Source organism: Pongo pygmaeus, chromosome 8, assembly GCF_028885625.2.
Source record: "Pongo pygmaeus isolate AG05252 chromosome 8, NHGRI_mPonPyg2-v2.0_pri, whole genome shotgun sequence".
NCBI classification, from domain to species: domain Eukaryota; kingdom Metazoa; phylum Chordata; class Mammalia; order Primates; family Hominidae; genus Pongo; species Pongo pygmaeus.
In genome coordinates this window covers 109,745,064-109,771,208 of record NC_072381.2, presented here as the reverse complement: position 1 = coordinate 109,771,208, position 26,145 = coordinate 109,745,064, and the positions used below count along the sequence as shown (strand labels likewise).

At 39.2% G+C, this 26,145-nt stretch overlaps 1 protein-coding gene across 1 annotated transcript in view; it reads right to left on the bottom strand.

The window, feature by feature from the left end:
• Nucleotides 1–2,699: 2,699 nt before the first annotated feature.
• Nucleotides 2,700–26,145, bottom strand: part of CFAP58 (cilia and flagella associated protein 58) — a 105,566-nt gene continuing 82,120 nt past the window's right edge. Inside the window, exons 16-18 of the mRNA XM_054435952.1 lie at nucleotides 10,026–10,145; nucleotides 7,644–7,777; nucleotides 2,700–3,431 (exon numbers count right to left, since the gene is read on the bottom strand). Coding sequence (XP_054291927.1) covers nucleotides 3,323–3,431; nucleotides 7,644–7,777; nucleotides 10,026–10,145 — 363 coding nt within the window. The 3' untranslated portion in view covers nucleotides 2,700–3,322. The remainder of the gene's footprint in view (nucleotides 3,432–7,643; nucleotides 7,778–10,025; nucleotides 10,146–26,145) is intronic.

The window sequence follows — 26,145 nt, the reverse complement described above, 5'->3', positions numbered from 1 at the left end:
CATTATACAGTATGTTCCTATGGGTGTCTTGGTCTAGATCAAACTTCAGAATCTATCTGAGCAAGTCAGGAAATCAGATGATAATTATCAGCCCTGGATAAATTTTTATAGCAAAATTATAGCCCATGACAAGCAGAGTTGTTGCTATCTCTTCCTAGCAAGACTACTACCGTCTGTATGGCTCATCACAGCAACAAACCTTTGCCCTGAGCAATTCTTCAGAGGTAAGCACAATAAAAACCTAGCTATAAGAATAGTCGCTGAAAAGCTATGATCAGCAAATAATGACCAGGGAGTCCCCTTCATCATGTCTCTCTCTATTAACAGAGAAACTGCACCAGCTCCCCATCAGCCCAGCCGGGAGTCAACGGATGGTTTCAGGAGTCAACGGATGGTTTAGCAACAGGACTCATTTCTGAAACTCTGAAAACCCCAGGGTAAAATTATGCTACTGTACAGTCTCCTAATGTTGCTTTACAATGCAGCTCAAATTTGTGATTTTAAAAGCACCTCAGCCCACTGTGAGTTCACAGTTATCTTTAATGATTTGCAAATCTCGGTGTTTTTTAACAGCTCATTTTTGTGCTGCGGCTACTGTAGTAACACCTGCGCCTAAATAGTTATTTCTTATAATACCCTGGGCTGTCAGGACTCGCAGTAAATGAGAGGCAGTACAGTATCTTTCACGTTTTCTAGCCTAATTCACTCCTCCATCTGAACACAAGCATACTGAGTCTGATGGAGCTGCTATGTCAGCTCCCAAGGCCCTCTTCCCCCTCGGCTCATGGGACATCTGTCATCAGCAACTGCTGATCACCCTGCTCTGTTACATGGAGAGACATAGAAAGGAGATGGCAGCCAGAAACCACCAGGGTCTTTCCCTCCTGTGAACAGAGGAAGTCTGAAAGCTCTGACTTTGAAGATGGAGGATCAACTTGTTCCCAGATGGCAACTATAAAAAAAAATACAGAAGTTTTCATGAGGCACGCAATGTGGCATTTCTACAAGATATTCTATTTATATTACATTACTAAATCCAGCTTCATTTTCGTGTCATTCACCCTTTAAATGAGGATTAGAGTCACCTTTACAGTTGACAAGTATTATGTAACAAGTTTTCTTCTCTAATTCTAAAATATTTGGTATCTCTTATATAATGGTAATAATGGCAGATGTTTACTGAACAGTACTATGTGCCTGACATTGTCCTAAGCTTACATGCATTAACTCATTTAATCCTTAGAACAACCTGTTGTTATGATGAGCCAGGATTTGAACCCAGAATCTGTCTCCAGAGTCTTTGCCATACTGGGATAGATCAAAGACCAGACTCCGTTGCCCTATAGAAGTGAACCTCTTATGAAGCCACCCAAGGACTCAGAATAAAGTGGGCTATGACTATGCTTTAAAATGCCTCAGGATAGATGGGAAAATCTCCAGGGCTGTATATGTGTCATAACTGCCTTACCTTACCTGCAAAAGTCTTTTGTCTAACCAAAGTATGGTTGGCTCTGAGGGAAGATATCATCAGTGATTTTCAAAAACAGAAACAGCCCCATTGTGATTTTTTTAGATTTAAAATGCTCTTGGTAAATTCTCTAGGGTACAGTCCCATCCTCTATATCCCTGTATGGTGCCCAAAGAGCTGATGATCACCCTCTTCAAAACATTATCAGCTACACTGGAGGCTGCTTTCCATCTGTAAGTGTTCTCTCACTGGGCCCATTTGGGAGAAGCAGAGGGTGACACTACCCAACTCATTTCCCCCTGAGCCCTTAACCACTTTCACCTCCAAGAGTCAGCACCTGTAGTCTCTGTCTGAGGGCTGCCACCAAACTGCCAAAGCCTGCTTTGCCTGCAGACAGAGAACCAGAGGGGTCCCTCCAGAGCAGTCTTTGGCCAATGACAAACAGCATAGGAGATATACCCCAGCCCCTCACTCCTCCTGGAGACAACTCTGAGATGTGATTACATTGTCTCCAGAGCTCTCCTGCAAGATGGAGCCAAAGTCTCCCATCATGGAACTGGATATAATATTGCACTCTTCTCGGCCTCCTTCTCTTCCCTGTCTTATTTCACCATCCTCTTACTGGTTTTCCTCGGATCACTTCATAATAAATCACTTTCATTGACACCAATGTCTTTGTTTTGCTTCTGGAGAACCTCATTTAAGAGTGGAGACTGGCACGTAGTGAACTGAAGGGACGCAGGACATCCAGAAGGTCCCTCTGAAGTCCCACCTCCGTGTGTGGTTTAAACAAACATCTCAGGTCATTAACACTCCTGCTCTGCACAAGGGAAATCTTGGTCCCTTGGCATAAGGGGAATGTTATGACCCATTAACACTGTGCTTGTTCATCCCTGAGCTACTCCTCAAAAATTTTTTCAAAATACAGAAGTCAAGTTATTGTGAGAGAGATGGACAGAGTGTCCTCACACAATATAACTGAATGAAACCTCTTAATAAGAAAACTTTGAATGGATGCCCCAATAACTGTGGCTTCAACAACAAAAAATCACAATGGATTCAATGGCTCAAAACGCTGGCAGCCTGGGAGCCAAACAGATGCCTATGCTAAATGACTGTGTTCTCAAGTCTAGGAGGAGGACAGAGGCCTAGAAAGGATAAGAGACCAGCCCAAATCTCTCATTTCATGGTCTCGGTTCCTGTGAATCAAATGCTCTTGTTAAACATTTCTCACAGTAGCTTTAAACTTTAATTACATACTCTACCAAAGCAAGGATCAAAATCTCTACAAAGATTCTTTTTTATTTTTTATAATGAAGTATTTATTAGTGTGTCTCTTTGGAATAGATTTTCCTATTCCAGGCCTGAAAAGAAATTCCACATAGAAATCATTCTCAAAACACTTTTTAAATTCTTAAGAGTTTGTCCTTCTTTCTCATCTCATGCAATGACTTGTTAATGAGGAATAATTAAAATAGATTCTTGCTAATAAGGTGAGAGGGGACGCATTGCATTCCAAAAATACTTTTAAATATAAAACCTTCAAGTACGCCAATGTCTGTAATAAAGAAATTAAGGTCTAGTACATTTCAATCAATGGGGTAGCAACAAAAGATTTGCTTCATGCAATAGGTCAGCCTAACTGAACAGAGAGAATTATGATCTGTTAATATCAACGTGGACCAGACAAAACACCATCCCTCTTATATGTATGTGACTATGATAGTTCTGCATTTCTTTCCATCCTGGATTCTCAGCACTCAATTCTATGATCCAAGGACTTTGAGATTCCCCCAAAATGTCCCAGAGCAGATTTCATGAGTTGTTCAACTGGAAACAGCCAGCAGCTTCAGGTTAGAACTTCATTTTGGTTGACCTGAGAGGAAATCCACCCCCAGTAAAACCAGGGCCATTTGGTTTGACCATTAAGAAGGCGTTATCCATGGATGCTGTGTCCTTGTTTCTGTAAGAGAGGAGGTGAAAGTTAGCTTCCTTAACATCCTTTTTGTCTAAGTTTGACATTTGATGATCCTAGGGTGTGTTAGCCACTGAAAACTACTTTGATTACAGCTTCTAGTTTTAGACAAGGTAGTTGTTTAAATCTAATTAGGTGTTCACCAATAAAACATAAAATTAGGGCAAGACAATTAAATGCAAAATATGCTCTCCTAATGTTTATTTAAATATGAACAGAAGACCTCATTATAACTCAAACACTATGTATTTGGTGACTTCTGACTTGGAATCATCTTCCTGTTTTATAAAACATTTGTTTAGCTCCAAAGATCAGTCAGAAGAATCTTTTTCTTGGCTCAATTATAATGACTAATTCATCATTTATCAACTTTTATATTGCAAAATTCTGGTAGAAACTCATAAATATTTACTACACACAAGGTATCTTCATCAAACTTGGACATTTATAAAACACAAATTTTCCTGTAACCCTAGACAAGCAACCATTATTACTAGAAATAGTTTAAGATACAAGAAAAGCTGGGGAAGATAAATAGTATTTTTGGCAATGGATGAGGGAATTCTGCCCTAAAATCAACAATGTAACTTCTATATAGATGTCCTTTAAATACGCACACACACACACACACACACACACACACACACACTCATATTCATGTTTCCTGCAGAAGTAACCTAGATCTACACAAGTTATCATATAGTTGGGGTCTTAAAGAAAACACCTTTGGAATCCCTGTTAAACAATAAAAATTAAGCAAACTGCTAAGAGCAAAACCAATTAGATTGGACAATTATGAATGACTCACCCTAGGGGAGCAAACTATCTTTTGGAAAAGAATCTGGTACTGCAGACTGTAGATCAGCCTGGGGATGTGGAGTAGGGTAGACGGGAAGTGGCAGGTGCAGTTTGGGATCACAGTGTGAGCAGAGGGGTGTTTAAGAAAAACAAAAGAAGGTAAAAGGTACAAAATGATAAGAGTTGCTATTTTGTAAAGGGCATATGTGGAGAGAACATCCACAGAGATTATTCTAAATTATTCCATTGGGAGAGAACCTGTAGAGGATTGGTAATCAACCCATCTGTCTCTCAGTAGAATTGATTTCATTATTGTGAAAAACCATTCTCCATAAACAGGACAAAAGCTTTAGCCTTGAGTGGATCCAGCAAAGCAAATTCTTTCCTGTACTTTGGCAACTCGTCTGGCTCTTGACTGGTGTTAGAGGCGGCAGCACTCCCCCCTCTGCCTGCCCTCTCTCGCCTTAAATAAACTGAATTTTCTTTTTCTGAAGGAGCTTAAGCTTAATGCTTCTGGCTTGGTCTAAACTGACTAATGGGAATACTGTCTCCTTTATATTATCTTTTTAACGTATTTATAGACCATTATAATGACTCCCTCAGCCTTCTTCCTTCCAGTCTATACCATCTCAGCACTTTTGTTCTTACCTCTTCGTATTTTTTTCTTCAGCATCTTTTTTGCTATTCTCCTATGAACTAATCTCTGTCTACCAGTTTATGGACTCCCAAGTAGATGGAACCACCAATGGAACCCTAACTAGGTCAGAGTGGCTACTAGTAATAAGCGTGTAAGGACAAGAAGAGGACAGGTAAAGGCAAAGATTCTAGAGCTTTCTAGAACTTTCTAGGACTGCCCAATTGAACTTTCTATTATACCAGCCACTAGCCACATGTGGCTATTAAGCACTTGAAATGTGACTAGTGAGACTGAGTAACTGATTTCACAGTAATTTGTTTAAATCTAATTGGCCACAAGTGGCAGACGGCTGGGCAGCACAGTGCTAGTGGATGGGCCCATCAGGAAGGGCTGAGCCAATATCTGGACAGCTCACACTCTCTGTGTCCATCAAACTTTGGGGCAGAAGAGGGAGCAAGATTAGCAGTCAGTAATGTCAAAGAAGACTAGGCCAAACCCCAGGGTCAAGGCAAGAAAATTAATCAGCTCTAGAAAGATAATAAACAGCCAAGCTAGCTGTTTGTAACAGTGTAAACTAGACCATCGGTCTCCAAATGGGGTGTACGAACTTTAGAAAATGAATGAGATGATCCATTGTGGGTAGAAAGAAAATATTATTCTATTAATTCTATTAATTGATTATTTTCTTTTATTTCTATTCTATTAATTATTATTTCTTATTATTTTATTTATCTATTAATAAATAAATCTATTAATATTTTTATCTTTAAAATTTAAAAATTATGCCTTACTAAGAGTTACAAACTGACAATGGTATCTGCATATAATTTATAAATTAAAATACATTGCAGGTAAATCTAAAACTATTCTGAAATTTTAAAATTATTTAAAAGATATATGCATATGCATGAGGGGATCTGCAAGTTCAAAAATGTTTTACTGGCAGGGCACAGTGGCTCATGCCTGTAATCCCAGCACTTTGGGAGGCCAAGGCCAGCAGATCACTTGGGGCCAGGAGTTCGAGACCAGCCTGGCCAACATGACAAAACACTGTCTCTATTAAAAATACGAAAAAAAAAAAATTAGCTGGGCATGTTGGCTCATGCTTGTCATCCCAGCTACTTGGGAGGCTGAGACATGAGAATGGCTTGAACCCCGGAGGCAGAGTGAGCCAAGATGGTGCCACTGCACTCCAGCCTGGGTGACACAGTAAGACTCTGTCTCAAAAAAAGAGTTTTACTGATAAGGGTGCACAATCAAAGAGCTTGAAGACCATTGAGTTAGACACCTGCTTCATGTGGAAATTAACCATGTTGACATTTTATGAGCACAACCTTGATATCCTAAAAGAAAAATACAGTGTTTCCACTCCAGCATTCATTTAATTTACATTGTTAATATTAGTGGTTCTGAAGCTTCACTGTGCATGAAAATCACCTGAGAAGCTTATTAAATTGCAGGTTTCCAGAGCCTGCTGAATCCAAGTATCTGGAAATATGGCCTGGGAACCTGCATGTTTAATAAATCTCACTAGTGATTCTGAACCAGACAGATAGTTGGTAGACCTACACATTAAGATGGACTTATCTAAATTATAGCAGTATTTTACTCTACCACGGAACTGGCATCTAAATGTGGAACAGGGGAGTATTCTGATTTACAAGAAGAGCAGACTTTTACTGGCAAATGAATTTGCATCCAGTTACTTTATATAACTTTGCTACTAACGAAACACAGGCAAATGCACTCAAGCCATATTTCACCATGTCCCTGAAATGTCCATGTGGATAAGTACCAACCATGAATTTCAGCCCATAATGTGAGTCACTACAAAATTAACTGGATGATTTTGGCAATGTCACGCAGCCAAACCAAGTTTCAAAACTAGTTCGTTTCAAATCTGATTCATTTGGGCCCCCATTTTCACCCTGGGATCAGGCAAATAATACTAACAATGTGAAGAGAACTTTTGTTTTTCAACACGGGAGCATCCTGAAACCCAAAATGTTTATCTCACCTCTTCATTATCATCTCCTAGAAGAATAGGTCACATCAACCCTCCACAGCAGATGCTGAAGTCAGTCACTAGACATAGAAGATGGTTCAGAGATAATAACTGTCTAAAAACCTAGGCAGGCAGGACACTTCGGCTCACCCTGTAATCTCAACATTTTGGGAGGCTGAGGCAGGAGGACTGTTTGAGGTCAGGAGTTCAAGACAAGCCTAGGCAACATAGCAAGACCCTGTTGCTACAAAAAAAATCAAAAATAAATAAATAAATAGATAAATAAATAAAACATAGGTGAACTGCTAGTAGTTACAGTGGTACAGGGGCATCATTAGAAAGAACAGCTTTACTAAGCCCTGGTCCCTTAGCAAAAGCACAAGTGGTTTTAAATGTGAATATGCTGTACAAGGCTGATTTTGAACCTTATTTGCAAAGAGAGTTATGACATTATTATCTCCAAACCATAGACTAGTGTGGGGGGAAAAGTCGTATTACATTTCCTCTGCTCCATGGTAGATCCACCAATGAGCAGATATTAATGGATCCCTGTTAGAATCCCAAGGAGGGGACTCAGTATCAGATGAGACACTGATCTTGCTCTGATACAAACTTAGTTAGTGACCTGTAGAATGTCATTTGTTTACCCTGTGATTTAGTTTACCCCAGTGAAACTTGCAACTCTGTGACTGTTCACCAAATATTTTCTTCTGCGCAGATAATAGGCACAACAAAATTAGGACATTTGACTAATTCTTACTTTTGAAGTTGTTCTTTACGTTTCTGAGCGAGGTATTTCTTCTTTAAATTCTGGAGCTCATTGGTAAGTTTCTCTACCTCATATTTATATTCTTTGCTCTGTACTTCATACATATTCAATTCTGAAGACAAAACCTAACATGGCAAATAAAGCAGCATTAACAAAAGATACAATATCCTTTTCTGAGAAATCTTTTAATCTGCTTCCATTTACCACAGTGGAGCTAGAGGTGCAAAACAATGCCCAGGTTTCACAATTAATCTGCATGCTTCCACCAGCTCAGGGTCCACATCTGAGTAGAAACCTGGCTGAGGGCTGAAGATGCATCATCAGGTTACAACTTTAGATAAAATATCATTCCCCCATTTAAAAGGAGAACTGTTAGACAACATTCAAACAGGCTCGCAGATGAATGGTCTAATGTGCTTCAAGGAATATCATGAATAGAGACAGAAAAACTCCCAGACACACAGTCTAAAATTGCTTTTAAAGCCTTAAAAAAAAGAAAGTATTCAAGAAAAACATCACTAGAGCATGTGATTCATCTGAGGATTATGAAAAAAATTATTCTGAAGTCATCCTGCCATCACTGCTAACTAAGCATTCAATTTATGTGTTTTCCAGGGTTGTGATGCTGCTGAATGCCTATCTCCTCTTTACTGTGTTCTTTGGGACTCTTCAAAGCCTGACTATCTGCTTCCTTCCATTGCTGTGTTCAGTAGGTGCTGCTGGTCTTGGGCTGGACAAGAAGAGCGGGAATTCACTCATCTGCATAGGACATAGCGCATGCCAAAGCTGGGGTGTGCTCCCCACCAAAACCAAAAAGAGAAAAGGAAGGCTACTGTTCTAACACGCATGCAATAGGCTGGATTTATTTTTCCTCTTGCTTGCTATTTTAAAGATTTGCATAAAAGGGAGATCTTAGCCTTCTTAGTGTTCATCTGCTTCTGAACTCTTTCTTCTTCACTGCTGTGAAAATGATTCTGACTATGTTATCATGGGCTAAAGAATGTAATTTTCATGCTGGAAAAAAAAAAAAAAAAAACCTGTCTCAACAGTTAAACTCTTAGAATCAAAGACCCTCCTTCTAAACAATGAATGTGGAATTTCCTAAAAGAGTAGGTAAGTATCAAGGACAAACTGGCAGACATGCTCAGTACCACCCACCTCTAAACCTCTTCATGAGGGGTCACATTTCATTTGAGCAAAAAATCTGGATTTCCTGAGATAAAGGGTTAAATCCACAAAAGGCTCCTGTGAGCCTTTGAAGGCAATCCGGAGCTCTGTGTGAATAAGACAGCTCTGTGCTTTTCTAATCTATATCTACCTCTGAGAAAACAAGAAAATAATTTGTTTTGTTTAAAATATTCAATTGTTTAAAGGAACAAATAATCAAAAGATTATGTCCTATGCAAAACTCAAATTATGTCTCAAGATACTCATGTGAAATGAACATTCAGAGTGACAAATTGAAAATTAATGCTCTAATTAGACTTGTTTCATTTGCCCTTTTAAAATAAAAGGATGCAGTTTTACAATGTCCTATTTTTGAAGGGGTTAGGGCTATACTAGTAGGGCGGCATATATTTTACCCCAGGCAGAAAGTCAACGATTATTATCCTCATTGGGCAGGAAGTGCCAGAATTCAACTGGCACATACTTCATCCTGTGCTGTGTGTGTAAAACTTCCCCAATATGCCAAGAATATCTAAGTACTCGCTTAGAAGGTGAAGCTCAAAATATAGTGTGAACATGCACAATTTTTGAGAAAACTTTAAAAAGGCACATAAGTAAAACACTCCATATCTCTGCAACTGAGGGTCTTATGTGACTTAGAAGGGAATCACACTATCAAAAAATCTTGCCTGATTTTATTTCCCTTTCCTGGTTACATATTTGACAGCTGGTCAGGAAGCAAGGCCCTCAGGGCTGGGAGTGGCTGGACTTCTTCTGTGTATGTTTATTTCAGATGGGATGGAATACCAGGGACCCACCGTGGCACGGCGGTCTGCTTCAGTTGGTCAATGGTGTTAAAATATTTCCTTTGCTCCTCCTTGCCCTTCAAGTCCTCTAATAAATCATCTCAAGATCATCCATATAAACCCTGTCCCCACATTTCCATTTTGTTGTCATCATCTTTTCCTCTCTTGCTCACCTGCCTCTTTCTGGAAATGGAGAATGGTGCTGTCTAATAGTCCAGGAAGAGAAGGGTAGCTCTGAGGTCTGCCGGCTCATCCTAGACTAGAGCTCTAAGAGAGCTGACCTCAGAGGATCGTGGTATTGAGAGACTGGCTTATTGTGTGGAGGCAGTGGACTTGTCCAGGTGTGCTCCCCACAGTGTGGCTGCCCTGGCACCAGGAAGGAACAGGGGCTACCACTTACTTTCAGCTGCTGCTTCTTGTCATGCAGTGTGCGTCGGTACAGCTTCAGCTGTTCCGCGGCCTCAGGTCCAGGCTGGCGAGCCAAGACGTGCTTTAGTTCCATGTAGAGTTTCTCCTTTTCCTAGTGGAGAGCAGAACCAGGAGCAGAGATAAGCAGCACCGTTAAAACAGGGAAAATGCCTTTCACTGCATGGCCAGCACAATTTGGGAGTGGCCCAAGCTACTTCCCAGCTCCACAGTGATCACATTCACTCACAGATTCATTCAGTCACGCATTGAAACAATCCTTATGAAGGGCCGGGAATGTGCTCAGCATTTGGATGTCAAGTAATAAGACAATGAGTAAGAGAAAGTTCCTCTCTACCTGAACATAAGATCACAAGGACTGGGAGACAAGGGCAGGATAGAAGATCTTGCCAGGAAAAGGAGGGAGTGACTGACTCTGGTTGGAGGAATTGGTTGGAGGAAGAAATAAAAAGGAGAGTTTTTCAAGAAATCTAATAGCTTGGTGCAGTGGCTCATGCCTGTGATCCCAGCACATTGTGAGGCCGAGGCAGGAGGGTCGCTTGAGGCCAGGAGTTCAAGACCAACATGGGCAACATAGTGAGACCTGGTTCTATTTAAAAAAAAGAGAGAGAGAGAGAGAGAGGAAAAAAAGAAAAATACAAAAATTAGCCAGACATTTTGGTGCATGCCTGTAGTCCCAGCTACTTAGGAGGCTGAGGTGAGAAGATCATTTGAGCCCAGGAGATCGAGGGAGCAATGAGCTATGTACCACTGCACTCCAAGCCCTGTCTGAAAAAAAAAGAAAAGAAATATGATGGCATGGGAAGAAAAGAAATCTGAAAATGTCTTGAGGGAAGAGGTAAATATCCGAGGAAACTTGGGTATGGATATTTGTAGACCTAAAAGAAAGGATTTTCTAGAAACCCTAAGCAAATGATAATTCTGTAACTTTATTTAAACAATAAACAATGTGAAATCCCCATTTGAATCCTAGAGTTTAATTGCTTGTAAAGTGTTTTCCGACCCTTGAACTAAAGAAATTACATACAAGCAAAGATTTCTTTCTAAAGCATCTCAATTCTAGATTTCCAAATCACTAAACTGCAATAATTTGAATAAACATTGATAAAGTCTAGTGTGTCTACTCATTAGTCTCTGTACACATTTATTTCCTTAAGATAATTGTGGTAAGCACAAGCCCTCTCATTAAATGGAACATTCAGTCAAATGGATATTAATTTTTGCCTACAGCTAAGTATTCTTAGTATTGTTATCAAATAATCTGTTTTTAGCAGAAAATATAAAAGTCATAAAAAGTCAGGTGAAAGAAAAATCATTAACTAGTCATTGTTACCATTTGTTTTGGTTTTTCCTTTTCCGTGGCCAAATTATTGAAACTTCATTACAAAAACATAGCTCTACTTATAGAAGAGTGTATGCAACTTAAAAAGTATTTGGATGGAATAAGCTCTGGGAAAAACACATATGAAAACAATAGTCACCATTTAAGAAATTCCAGAAATGACAAGGAAATCCAAAAGCCCGTGCAAAAGAAGAGAACTTGAACAAATCGAATTACAAAGTGATGATCTTCCCTTGCTGTACAACACCTCCTGTCACACCTTACAATATAATCTTCACAGTAAATAGATGTAGCAAGCAATGAGAAAGATATCAGGAGGTGAGTTTATTTTCTAGAGACACTTAACACCTGCTCTGTTGGGAAAATAACACTTCTGACAAGGCTTCAAGATTCAATTTGGAGAGAGTAATAAATATGTGGAGAAGCCCATGAAACAGTTTTGTCCATTTCTTTCAGCTCACCTTTCTCTATACCAGACTACAGATAGACTTGCACAGGAAAGAACCTCACAATGACAGAGAGAAAGCAATCTGGTTTGGAATATAATAATGTCTTAAACTGAAAAGACCATCTTACTCCAAGCAACTTGAAGTGTTTCACAGGTGTAATTCTCTTCAATTACTCTTGGTAGGTTGAGAGGAGAAAGACACAGAGAAGAAAATTTGAAAGAAACAAAATATCGTCACCTCACCACATAGGTGAGGATCTCAGCATCAGCAGGAATTAATGGCGCCTCCACAGTCCGTTGGCAAGTCAAAAACCTAGTGATGATATACCCCAAGAATCACTTTTCCTGTGCAAAACTTCCCCTGGGGTTCAAAGACATGGTATCACCCTGAAAATATTTGGGCAAAATTGAGCTACAAAATTCCATCTACATGATATCATGGATAGAAGAATCAAGCCAGAAAGTGGAATCAGGTTCAAAGCCACATTAGAGAGTAATGATGGTAAGAGCATGACTCACCTCCTCCATCTCCCCATCTACACCATCTGAATAAGCCCTGCCATGTCCTCTAACAGAAAGCACAGTCTTCTGACACAGAGTGAATGATGTTGTCATTTATCCTGTCTTCTTCATCACTTCCAATATTTTGTTTCTTTCCTTTTTGTTCTTTTGGTTTTTTTTTTTTTTTTTTTTTGAGACTGGGTCTCACTCTGTCACTCAGGCTGGAATACAGTGGCACAATCATAGCTCACTGCAGCCTCAACCTCCCGGACTCAAGCAATCCTCTCACCTCAGCCTCCCAAGTAGCTGGGACTATAGGCATGCACCACCATGCTTGGCTAATTTTTGTACTTTCTGTAGAGGCAGGGTCTCGCTATGTTGCCCAGGCTGGTCTCCAACTCCTGGGCTCATTTTATCCACTCACCTCAGCCTCCCAAAGTGCTGTGATTACAAGCCTGAGCCACCACATCCAGCCTAGTATTTCTTTCTAGGCTGTAACCTTAATTGAAATGGATTTATTGTAAAGAATAGCTGAGCAACTGAACTGTGAGGGCCCACAAGTATGGAGAAAAGTGAAGAAACTGAATTACCACTAAAACTGTCTGGGTAGTCAAAGTCAAAAAGTTCTGAGAATTAAATAACCCAGGGCAAGTGAGCCCTGTGTGTTCATGGTGGGTAGAAGAAATAACAAATGAAACTTCAGGGACTAAGATAGTGGAATACATGAAGAGCAGAGGCAAAGGGAATGGGGGCAGTGGTTGGAATGTGTATTGCCCGGCTTCACTGTGCGTGAATTTTGGTCAATGCTTACAGCAGAAAACCTGTCTGATAAAGCAAAGTCTGGTCAGCATTAACATTCTAGCCTTGTGTATCATACAGATTCATATTTTTGGAGAATGTGCTAGTAATTTAGATAAATATGAAATGTTTGATGGATTGAAGGTCTTCAGTACAACTGTCTTCCAATTTATTTCTCTCGTAACCCTCTACAAGGGCCAACCAAGCTCTTCAAACATTGTGCAATGGTGTGTATAATAACCCCATTTAGAGACAAAGCGTGCAATTCTATTATAAAGAGAATCTATCTTATGCAACAGAGACTCATTAGCTGTCCAATGTATATTGTCTCCATAAGCCAGCAGTGGCAGAACCAGCTGCCTTATAATACATATCCTGTCCTTCTTCATTAAGCCACATCCATTTCTCTTTAGTCAATTAATTTGTCACTTGGTTAGAAGCACCATATGTCAATGAAACATCATAAGAAAATCATAAAGAGTATATTATTTCCCCACCAACAAAAGATTGCATCTTCAGTTTGGCATTTCTTTTATTCAGAGTTTGCTGGTGATGCACAGCAATATCACTTTGTAGCATGCCTCACTGTTTTATGAACAGCTATACTGGAATCAAGCTCAACTACTAATACCAAACTACTAGCTTTCTCTTTGGCTAAGCATGTCTTGAGAGCAGCAACCATACTATGTCCATCCTTGAAATAATAGCCTCTTCCTAGACATCCTATTCTCTCCATTGGACAGGCCATCAGATGTGATTATAAATTCTGTTGCTGTGAAGAATCTGCCAAGTTATGCTGGGTAATTGCACATCTCATTGTCAATATCAGCTGAGTATGGTAGTAAGAAATTAATTACAGTATTAGCTTCCAATAATGCTGTTATTACATGGTGGCAGTCTGTAACCTCACAATGGAAATTCCAGACATATTCTGAACAGCCTATGCAAATAAGAGTCAGTGCTATTCCAGGTACAATTCAGAGGGAGAAATTGAGTTTCTCACAGAACTCCTTTCCCCACTAAGCTACAGTTTTATAATCACTGTCTGTTTATATCTTCAGCTGAAAACAGGAGGTAGTTCACATTCAACGTGCACCTCAGCACCCCTTCTTCCTCAGCTCGCCTACACGAAGCAATAACTGACTGAGAGGAACTCATTTATTCCATTTTCATCTGAATCTGTATTTGGCAAATGCCAGTGCATTGATTCTGCTCACCCTGGAGTCATCAGTTTGCTTGGGTGAGAGTTGGGAAGAATCGCCTCACCCTGTGAACAAGCTGACTCAAGCAAAACAGGCAGCTTTCCTCCAGACCAAAGACACATGCTTATCTACAGCTACCAGGGCAAAAGCTACCCACTCAGATGCTTGAGTGCAAAGAACTCCAAGGAAAGAGATACCATCTTGCCTTCACTCCAGCCTTACCCAATGGGTTCAAGATAATGTTGATTTTTTTAATTCAATAACCACTACTTCTGAGAGAAACTACTTCACAGAATATACAGAAAATCTCTTTCTCAAAATGTCAACAGATATCATGTTACTACCAACAATATTTTGTCTTTATAAACCCATTATTTCTCTCCAACTGAATTTTGAGCCTTTAAGGCCAGAACCATGGTGAATCTCTCTCTACATAACTCGCACCTACTGTTGTGCTCTCCTTATTCTATTGAGGAAGCTTAATAATTTCATTGACTGCAATTACACGGTCAGCAAACTATGCCCATCGTATTTTACCTATATACATCAATACAGGTACAGATATATTTGTGTTGAGAACTTTTACCTGAATTAAACCATTCAATAACATCTTCCAGTTAGCAGAGCTTGCATAATTCACTTTACTGAGCTGGTGCTATGAGTTCCATCACTTTGAGCAATATTTTTTTATTATGTATGTTGTGTATAACTCAGAAAATCAGGTATAACCTTGCCTTGATCTCTTAAATTTTTATAGAGGTTTTCTGATAGTTCAAGTAGTTTCAAACATTTTTTTTAATTCATAAGACTTGCAAATGTATTCAAATTAATTGGCTTTGAAAAGACTACTTGTATGTGCATGTACATACTGATACACATAAATATAAAAATGTGAGCATAACTTTTTTTTTTTTTTTAAATGGAGTCTCATTCTGTCGCCTAGCCTGGAGTGCAATGGCACGATCTCGGCTCGCTGCAACCTCTGCCTCGCAGGCTCAAGAGATTATCCTGCCTCAGCCTCCAGAGTAGCTGGAATTACAGGCGCGTGCCACCACGCCCAGCTATTTTTATATTTTCAGTAGAGATGGGGTTTCACCATGTTGGTCAGGCTGGTCTCGAACTCCTGACCTCGTGATCTGCCCTCCTCAGCCTCCCAAAGTGCTGGGATTACAGGCATGAGCCACTGCGCCCAGCCGTAAGCATAACTCTTAAACTACATTCCTCAACTAAATAATGTGTTGACTTTTTAAACAGCCTCCTTAAACACAGCAATCCTAATTGCACACATAACTCTTTTCCAGAATTGAAAAAAAAAAGCAATACATTTTTGCCTCTTTGCTTAGTTTCAGTCCTTTTTCCATCCCCCCACTGCCATCCATAATTCTTAACAAAAGACAAAAGCTACATTTAAAATTCTAAGCAAAATTACTTCCCTCCATATATAAAAGCAACTCTAGAACACTGCCTAATTTATCTGGAAATGCCTGTTTTCATTAGCAGAAAAATAAATTAGAAACTCTGTAAACATATTACATTTCTATCTAGCCTCAGAAAAGAAAAAAATAATGCCTAATACCCTGGGGCTTTCTTGTTTATCGGCTTTATAACGAAGATGTCAGCTAAACTGAACTCTGGGCCCATCTTGTTTATGATGTCATGAAGTAGTAAAGTCCCCTGGAGAGGATAGGAAATGCTGGCATTTGGTGATGAAACAGAATTACACAGCCGAGTTCCTTATGAGCAGGGAACTAGTTGGTTACACAGTGGTTCTTGGCTTTAGATGTAGATGAGTAAGTGTTTTATGAGGCATATGAGAAATTTGCATGCACTAACCTTCACCATTTTTGTAACAATAGGAAAAATGCTTCTGGTGCTTTCTGATGTAAGCAACACAAGCTTTCTTGAGAGATCTTTTTGCAAGGGACTTTATTTCCAAAATGCAAATATATGTATGTAAAATCTGGTACAAAGTATGTAATTCTCTAGGCTAGCCTGAACATTGTTACCAAGACTGTTTGCTTGCTTTACCTTTGCACCTTACCTAGCAATTTAATGCATGTGAAGAATTTGCACATATTAAAAATCATGATAGTGTTGACTTTTCTTAAAGCCAGTAATGAAACACGTCCAGAGAAATTCAAGTCAACTAAGTATTTATTTAGCAATAACTCTTATGTGCATGACTGTTCTAGGTTCACACAAAGATCAGTAAGGTTAGCTGGGTGTGGTGGCTCACGCCTGTAATCCCAGCACTTTGGGAGGCCGATGCAGGCAGATCACTTGAGATCAGGAGTTTGAGACCAGCCTGGCCAACATGGCGAAATCTCGTGTCTACAAAAAATACAAAAATTAGCTGGGCATGGTGGCAGGCGCCTGTAATCCCAGCTACTTGGGAAGCTGAGGCAGGAGAATCACTTGAACTCGGGAGGCGGAGGTTGCAGTGAGCCAAGATTGCTCCACTGCACTCCAGCCTGGGTGACAGAATGAGACTCTGTCCACTCCCCACCAAAAAATAATCAGTAAGGTCTAGAGTTTAGTATCCAGTTATGGAAAAACAAATAACTAAGTCATTATAAAACAAAATAGTCATGCCAGGTTCCCAAAGAGGTGCTAGGAGTACTATGCATGTGTAGGTAACTTCAAAAGTGGAGATGATATCAATTTGGTGGGCCACGGAAAGGGAAATATTTCAGATGCATCTTGGTGGGAGAAGAAGTAACAGTAATATTTGTATTTGTGGATCTGAAAAGGTCTTCACTATCAAAGGACAAATTGAATAGATAAAGCCACTTGAAGTTAATCCATTTTAAATAGTATCCATTGTCTCTACGATGATTAAATTTCTTAAATTTATCTGAATACCGTGGAGGAATTTGTTTGAGGGAATTTGATAGTTATTGATGTACATCTCTTAAGCGGATAACAGACATAACTCCTCATTCCCTAGAAACATTTTCTGATTACATGTTGCCTCCTCTCCTTTGGTTTTGCTGGTTATAAATGTTTGGACTGGAGAGGGCTCAATCCTTGAAGCTAAATCATTGGATTCAAATCATAACTTGGCAAGGATAGGGAGGATGAATTACAAGGATTCAAGGACGGGTATCAGATTACCAGGAACACAGGAATGGAGTCCTAACCCAACCAAATCACATTCATGTGGTTTTTTAAAATTCAACTTAATTGGCTATTCCAAAGAATTTTTTTTTTCCTATTCTTGGTGAACAGAGCCCTTCAGATGCAAAATAGAATTGTGTTTGGTATTTTTTGGTAAAAGGAGCTAAACAAGGACCTATAGATACATGCTAGAGCCCTTCAGATGCAAAATAGAATTGTGTTTGGTATTTTTTGGTAAAAGGAGCTAAACAAGGACCTATAGATACATGCTAGAGCAGTCTCCTCTGGAGACGTTAGCATGAGTAGATAGTAAATGTTTAAAGGGGAAGAAGAGGAGTTGTTTAAAATAGTAAATCAGTGGCCGGGCGCGGTGGCTCACACCTGTAATCCCAGCACTTTGGGAGGCCCAGGCGGGTGGATCAGGAGGTCAGGAGATCGAGACCATCCTGGCTAACACGGTGAAACCCTGTCGCTACTAAAAAAATACAAAAAATTAGCCAGGCGTGGTGGCGGGCGCCTGTAGTCCCAGCTACTCAGGAGGCTGAAGAAGGAGAATGGCGTGAACCCGGAAGGCGGAGCTTGCAGTGAGCTGAGATCACGCCACTGCACTCCAGCCTGGGCGACAGAGCAAGACTCCATCTCAAAAAAAAAAAAAAAAAAAAAATAGTAAATCAGTAAGTCACTTCCAAATTTAAAGAAAATTGGAGTTGAAGAATAAGTAGGTTTCCACTGGCTTTTGCTATTTTTCTTTGAAAATACATTGTTGTGTTGTTGTTGTTGTTAAGACAGAGTCTCACTCTGTTATCCAGGCTGGATTGCAGTTGCACAATCACAACTCATTGCAACCCTGACCTCCTGGGCTCAAGCAATCCTCCTACTTCAGCCTCCCAAAATGAAATGAAATAAAATGGTGTCCAATTTTCAAAATAAACAATAAAATAAAAGTTTCAGTGAGATTTTTTTCCTTGAAAAACTGATCTAATACTCATAACTTTTTTGTCTTATAATTAACAAATTTTACATTTTAATTGTAATAATGTGCTACTGACTAGAACTAACAAATAACCAGTAAACCCCAATTAAAATGACTGGGGTTTTTTGACATAACTGACAACATTATATTATAGTATAATTTGATTTCATATATCTGACTACTACAATGCACATTTTCTTAAATTTTTATTATGTAACAATCATACAAAAGAATATACATAGCATATATAGCTATAAAGCATGATAATAGACGCTCAGGGTAAACCCATCACCCAACTTATGAAATAGAATATTCTCATTACCAGGAAGCTACTGTGTACTCCCTTCCCCAACCCACCCTTGTGCTTACAACCATCATCCAAGGTAAGCACCATTCTGAAACCCATTATCATAATTGCATTGATTTTTCCGTATAGTTTTATTACATATCTGTTACTTAGTTTTGCTTTGAGCTTTATGAAAATATATCTGAGTGTATCTAGTTTTCTCTGGTTTGCTTGTTTTCCTCAATAATATGATTCTAAGATTTATTGAACCATAAATCTTATGGTTATTGTGTGTTTCTGTTCATGTAGTTGATTTGATATTCCACTGGGTAAGAATTCCACAATCTCTGCATTCACCTGTCAGTGGGTATTTGGGTTGCTTCCCAGGTTTTGTTTTTATGAACACTCTTGTGCATGTTCCCAAGTTCACAAGTCCAAGCCTTTCTAGGATATAGACCTATGAGTGGAAGTGCTGCATCTTAAAGCTATATGAACATTCAACTTTATAAGGTAATAGAAAATTATTTTCCAAAGTGCTTCATAAAAATTCCCATTGATTTGCATACTTGCCATTGCTGAGTGTTGTCAGTCATTCCTAAGCAAAGGACCCAGTTAAGCCATACCCAGACTCCTGACACACTGAAGTTACGAGATAACGTGTGTTGTTTTAAGCTGTGAAATTCATGGTCATTTGTAATGGAGCAATAGATAACTAATACAGACATGTTAACTTTTGTCCTTCTAGAAACAGTAAAATGGCATCTCAATGTTATCATATGTCTCATCAAATGTTCCATTTTCCTCCTTATAAAATAAGGTTGAGTTATTTTCTCCCCAAGTTTATTCATTTGTGTTTCCTCCTCTGAGAAATGCCTGTTCACATATAGTATTTTTTTTTACTGATTTGTAATTATTTATATATTCTAGATATAGAAAGATATATAAAGCTTATGCTTTTATGATTTCTCTTAGGGAGCAGATATTCTTAATTTTAATGTAGCAAGATTTACACATATTTCTTTTATGGTTAATGTTTTTTGTATTTTATTTAAATACTCTGACCAAGTATTTTTAAAATATTTCTGTTAGCAGTAATATTTAAAAGCTTCATTAATTTCTTCCGAATTCCCTCTTAATCCTTTGATATTTAAAACATTCTTTTTTGAAGTGCCTATACTTATACTTGTTCAATTTTCTCTTTTTCCACAGATCCTAATTTAGATCCTTGCCTTTGTACATGATTCCAGCATTTTTCTAATATCATTTTTCTAATATCATGAAGTTGCATTGACTTCACGGTATCTAACATCTTTTGCAAAGTTTAGTTTTATTTTATAGTTGCCTTGCATCATATTTGCATTGTGCTGTTGGGTATTAATAATGTTAAACAATTCTACTGAAACAGACCAATGATGTCAGGATGGGCAGGGGTTAGTCATGTGATGCTAGAGGGATGTCTGAGTAAGGAATAGTCACATAAATGGCAACCTTGTTTGTAAATATTTTTATGTTACAACAACCTTTACTTTCCTGCACAATCTCACATTTGGGAGAATTGGACTAAAAATTCTGGAAAGGAGTAATAGAAGCAGTAGCAGCAGCTCTCACTTTTACATCAGGTATTATGAATATGCCAGACATGGTGCTAAGCTCAACACATGTGTTACTTAATAACTCTACACAACAAACCTGTGAGCTGATTGTTGTTATCCCTATTTTCCAGATGAGGAAGTTGAGGCTCAGAAGTATCAGTGACTTGCCCACATAAAACAACTAGAAAGTGTCACAGCCAAGATTTGAACTTATATGAAATAGAACATTTCAATGACTGAGATAGAAATGGATATATATAATCTCCTTGCTCTTAACCACTATTCATACTACTTATAGCAGATGGAGAGTAAGAGAACAATACAATCAAAGTCATCAAGGTGAAGAAGTGAGAGCTTAAAAGCATCCAGTAAGTAGTTCAATTTGGCTAGAGCCTGCAGCGTGTGCAAGGGACTCTACACCAGGGACTGCCTTACCAGCCTAGAAAGGAGGTACTATATATGCCTTGAATGACAGGCAGATGAGTTTGTTTTCAATATGATAGGCAGTTGGAAGCTGATATAGTTTGGATATTTGTCCCTGACCCAATCTCACATTGAAATGTAATCCCCAATACTGGAGGTGGGTCCTGGTGGGAGGTGCTTGGGTCCTGGTGGTAGATCCCTCAAGGCTTGGTGCTTTCCTTGCAAAAGTGAGTACTAGTGAGATCTGGTTGTTTAGGTGTGTGGCACCTTCCCTCCCACTCTCTCCTGTTCCTGCTTTCACTATGTGCAGTGCCTACTCCCGCTTCACCTTCCACCATGAGAAAAAGCTCGCTGAGGCCTCCCCAGAAGCTGAGCAGATGCCAGCGCCATGCTTCCTGGACAGTCTGCAGAACCATGAGCCACTTAAAACTCTTGTCTTTATAAATTACCCAGTTTTGGGTATTTCTTCATAGCAATGCAAGAACAGCCTAACACAGAAGCTACTGAGGGCTTCTTGGTGTATAATAGATTATCGTTCCAGTAATAAAAATGTTATTCTATTGTATCGTATATACATACACTACTCTAATAAATATTTACATTATAAAACATATATAAAACAGAACATTTCAAAGATTGAAATTAAAATGCACATATGTGTGGAAATTCTAATATTTCTTACAGCACTCAGTGTTTAAGTATTCCACTTCAGAGAACTGGCTTAAGATCATAGAGAGGACCTGAATCAGGATAGTGCCTGGGGGGAAAAAAGAGGTTGGAAGCAGATGCAAGAGCATATGGAGATGGAATTACACGATCAGTGACTGACTGGAACATGGGTGGGAGGAGTCGGAAATGACTCTGGCATGTCAAGCCTCTGGGAGCCTGGAAAAGCTGCCACACCACGAATGTGCGTACCCGTGCCAGGGAAGGAGCAGGCTTCAGGCGGAAGATGGTAAGTTCAATTTTAAAGAGTCAACAGGGCATCCTTTTGACAAATAAGTTTTAAGAAATATAAGCCCAGAATGCAGAAGAGTCTATATAAGACATCTCGACTTTATCTACATAACGGTGATAATTGAAGCCTTAATAAAGAATGAAATCCTTGAGGGTGAAAGCAGTAAAAGCAACGTTCAAGAATATGCTCTGGAGAAAAGGTTAACATCTAGGGAATAGGAGAAATGAAAAAAGGCCAAGAAAGAAGAGAGAAAGAAGAGTCAACAAGGGAGGAGAATCAGCAAACTTCTGAGCCCTAAAAGATGAGAGAGGAGGCAAATGTGAGTGTGTTTGATGCCATCAAATGTGGTTGAGGCTAAAAAGGACAAGGGTTGCAGTCTGTTGGAATTGTTCACTCATCTATTTATTTATTTCAGAGACAGGGTCTCACTCTGTCACCCAGGCTGGAATGCTGTGACACAATCTCGGCTCACTACAACCTCCACCTCCCGGGTTCAAGAGATTCTCCTGCCTCAGCTTCCCAAGTAGCTGAACCACAGGCACACACTACCATGCCCGGCTAATATTTTTGTATTTTTGGTAGAGATGGGGTTTTGCTATGCTGGCCAGGCTGGTCTTGAACTCCTGACCTCAAATGATCTGCCTGCCTCGGCCTCCCAAAGTGCTGGGATTACAGGCATGAGCCACCACGTCTGGCCTGTTTACTCATCTATTTAAACATGAATTTATTTGACCATTCATTCATCCAACCATCTATCCACAAAACACGTACTGATGGACAGACACATCAGGCACAATGCTACTCTGGCATTATCATCGCTGATATCATGGTTGTTCTCATAGTCACCAGCTACCATTTACTAACCAACTATTATATGCCAGTCACTTTTCATAAATTATATCCAATCCTTATAATAAGTCTATAAATCAGTAAGGATCTTCATTTTACAGATGAAGAAACAAGTAACTTGACCAAGGTCACAAGTCCTAGAGCTGTGTAGAAGACTCAATTCCAAACGACCATGCTCCTTCCTAGAGACTGTGCGGTTCTCAAGGAATTTAGAGTCTAATGGGAGAGGCAGACAAGTGACTCAACAGGATGTTGTGATAAGAGCAATTCTTGACAGTTACAAGTGATATCACAAGAATCAGAGAAGGGACACTTCTGAAAAGAAAGGTCCTCTGGGATTTCATCACCAGTAATGGTCTATCACTTCCCAAATGCTTGGAGGCTTCATCTCCAAAGGTCACCTGGCTGAATCCATGAGTTTCTCTTCCTGACTCTCTCTCTCTAGAATCCCTGCTTCTTGGTGATTTGCTCAAGGGTGGGATGAACCAGACTGCATGAATGTTGGGATTCCACAGATAGATAACCTAATGGCATGTGCCATTCGAACCCACAGTCTGTGGTCCTAAAAGGGCTTATTCCTCAGACCCTGTATAAACTGGCTAACTTAGAAGGAGACCTGAGGCCTCCTACACTATGCTCACTGAAGCCTGGGATCAAGAGTCAGCCTAGACAGTGAATTCTCAGCTTCCTCTCAACAACATGCCACTGAGGTAGGAAACACAAGAGAAGTTCTAGAACCATAAATAGCTAATTAGGCCTATATTATAAATAATCCCCTGGGGATTAATACGAGAAGGCAGAAGGAATCCAGTTACCCATAAAATAGTAATTATAATAATAGCTAACATTTATTTAGCACATACTACAAGCTCTGAAAACCACTTTATAGACATTATCCATGTGGTCCTCACACATCAACTCCATTTCACAGAAAAGGAAACAGAGGCTGAGTGAGGCTAAGTAATTTGCCCAGGATCACACACTTAAAATTGCGGAATTAGGATTCCTACCCAGGCCAGTGTGACTCTAAGCCTAGAGCCACACACTCTTGGCTTCTTCAAATAGTTTGCAAAGCAAAGTATTTGAAGTCACCTGCCAAACCAGAGGGACATCCAAGGGAGTGAGGGTTCTGGAGAGAACAGACCAGCCATGTAACTGTACATTGACAATGACAGCTGCATAAGGAAAGGATCTTAAGCAAGTAACTTGTTAAAACACACAATGTAGCAATGAAAGGCCACTCAGCGATATCTCATTTACTTGGAACATTCTTTGGAAGAGTACACTAAATTAAAATTTGAAAACAAGAAATATTCTGATGGAATTAAATACTCAAGTTGAAATAACCCCAAGTAATTTGAACTTTGTGATGAAATCCTAAAAAGCCTCCAAGCAATAGCTGGATCATGACATCATGGGATGGGCTCAGATCAGAGAGGGCTCCATCCTGTCTCTGCTCCTCTTCATGTTCCCTATATGCCATCACACAAAATCACTGCCACTCCCTGATCTGAGCAGGTTCTCCTGAGGCTTCTTGCCTTGGTACTGGCCACTTATTTTTGCAGAATGCCCTTCCCCTATTTCCACCTCCACCCCTTGGCAAACACATTCCCATCCTTCAAGACTCTGATGATCAAAGTAACTTTTCTTGGGAGTCCTTTCCAATTTCTTCAAATTAACTGCATCTTGCCTGTAATGCCAGAGCTCTGGGAGGCTAAGGTGGGAGGATCCCTTAAGGCCAAGAATTCAAGACCAGCCTGGACAACATAGCAAGATTCTACAAAAAATTCAAAAATTAGACACATGCTGTGGCACATGCCTATAATCGTAGCTACTCACGAGGCTGAGGCAGGTGGATGGCTTGAGCCCAGAAGTTTGGGGCTGCAGTGAGCTATGATTTTACCATTGCACTCCAACCTGGGTGATGGAATGAGACCCTGTCTCAAAAAAAAAAATTAACTGCATCTTTAGTGTTAAAGTTAGGTTTTTTTAACCTTGGGTTGATTTAGTCGTATTCTTCATTGGTTTAGGCAAAGCCATCTTTAACCTTATAGCATAAATAACACTACAAGAAACATACTCATCACAGAATATTGACACAAAATTCTGATTTATTTTCTCTGGATTAATCCTTTAAGTAGAATTTCTGAGTCAGAGTTTTTATATTATAAAGCATTTAATACATACTACCATATTCTCTTCTAGAAAGTTTACATCCGTTTAAACTCTACCCACAGTATATAAAAGTGCCTACTGGCCTGGCGCGGAGGCTCACACCTGTAATCCCAACAGTTTTGGAGGCCAAGGCAGGCAGATCACAAGGTCATGAGATCGAGACCATCCTGGCCAACATGGTAAAACCCGATCTCTACTAAAAATACAAAAATTAGCTGGGCATGGTGGCGTGTGCCTGTAGTCCCAGCTACTCAGGAGGCTGAGGCAGGAGAATTGTTTGAACCCATGAGGCAGAGATTGTAGTGAGCCAAGATCACACCATGGCACTCTAGCCTGGTGAAAGAGTGAGACTCCGTCTCAAAAAAAAAAAAAAAAAAGTGTCTATTACACCCACTTTTTAACACTGAATATCATCATTCTTTTCTTGTCTTTGCTGGTCTGATAGGCCAAAAGGAAAGATAATTATTCTTTTAATTTTCACTCTTTTGATTACTAATAAGGTTACCTTATTTTCACATGTTCACTACTGATTCATATTTCTTCCTTTGTGAACTGTTTGCTTATTATCTCTATCAATTTATTCACTGATATCTTTTTCAAACTGATTTGTGAAAACTCTTTATATATTAAGGATAGTGAACTTTCTCTGCCGTACTTGCTACAAATGTTATTCCTAGTTTTTTCTTTCCACCTTTAAAATGCTTTTTACTATTCTTGTGATGTTTTAAACTTTTTGTGTAGACGAAGTTATCACTCTTTTCCTTTATGATTTCTGCCTTTGGTATTATACTTCCTCTACTTGTAGATACATACCTTAGAAAGATGCTCATGTATGCGTACCGGAAACTTGTAGAGGAATGCCCCTGAAACACTTTTACAATAGTGAAAATTTGAAAGAAAAAAACCTAAATGTTCATCATCTTTAAAAAAATGGCTATAGAATAGATATACAATGGAATTATTTTTATCTTTGATGTGTATCAAGGATAGGTCTCAAAAATATAACGTTGAGTGTGGAAAAAAGAAGAAAATGAATAATAATGCATTCAGTATAATACCAGGTGTATAAATGTAAAATGTACCAAGTAATTTTACACATTGTAAATGCATCTATTTGCAGTAAAAGCACAAAAATATACTGAAGGAATACACATCAAATTAATGACAGTAGTTGCCTCTGGAAAAGGCAGAAAAGAAATGGGACTTTGAAGGGACATGAAGTTTTCATCTAATCTGAAAATCTATTCACTTCATTTTTTAAAAAATCTGAAACAAATGTGACAAAACATTAATATTTACTATTTTGGGTGACTAGAGACTGGTTGTGTTCTATTATACTCTACTTTTCTGCATTAACATTTTATCTAAAACTTGGGGAAAAAAGGGGGGATTTTTCCCACCCTCAAGAATATGTAGAAATATATTTATAG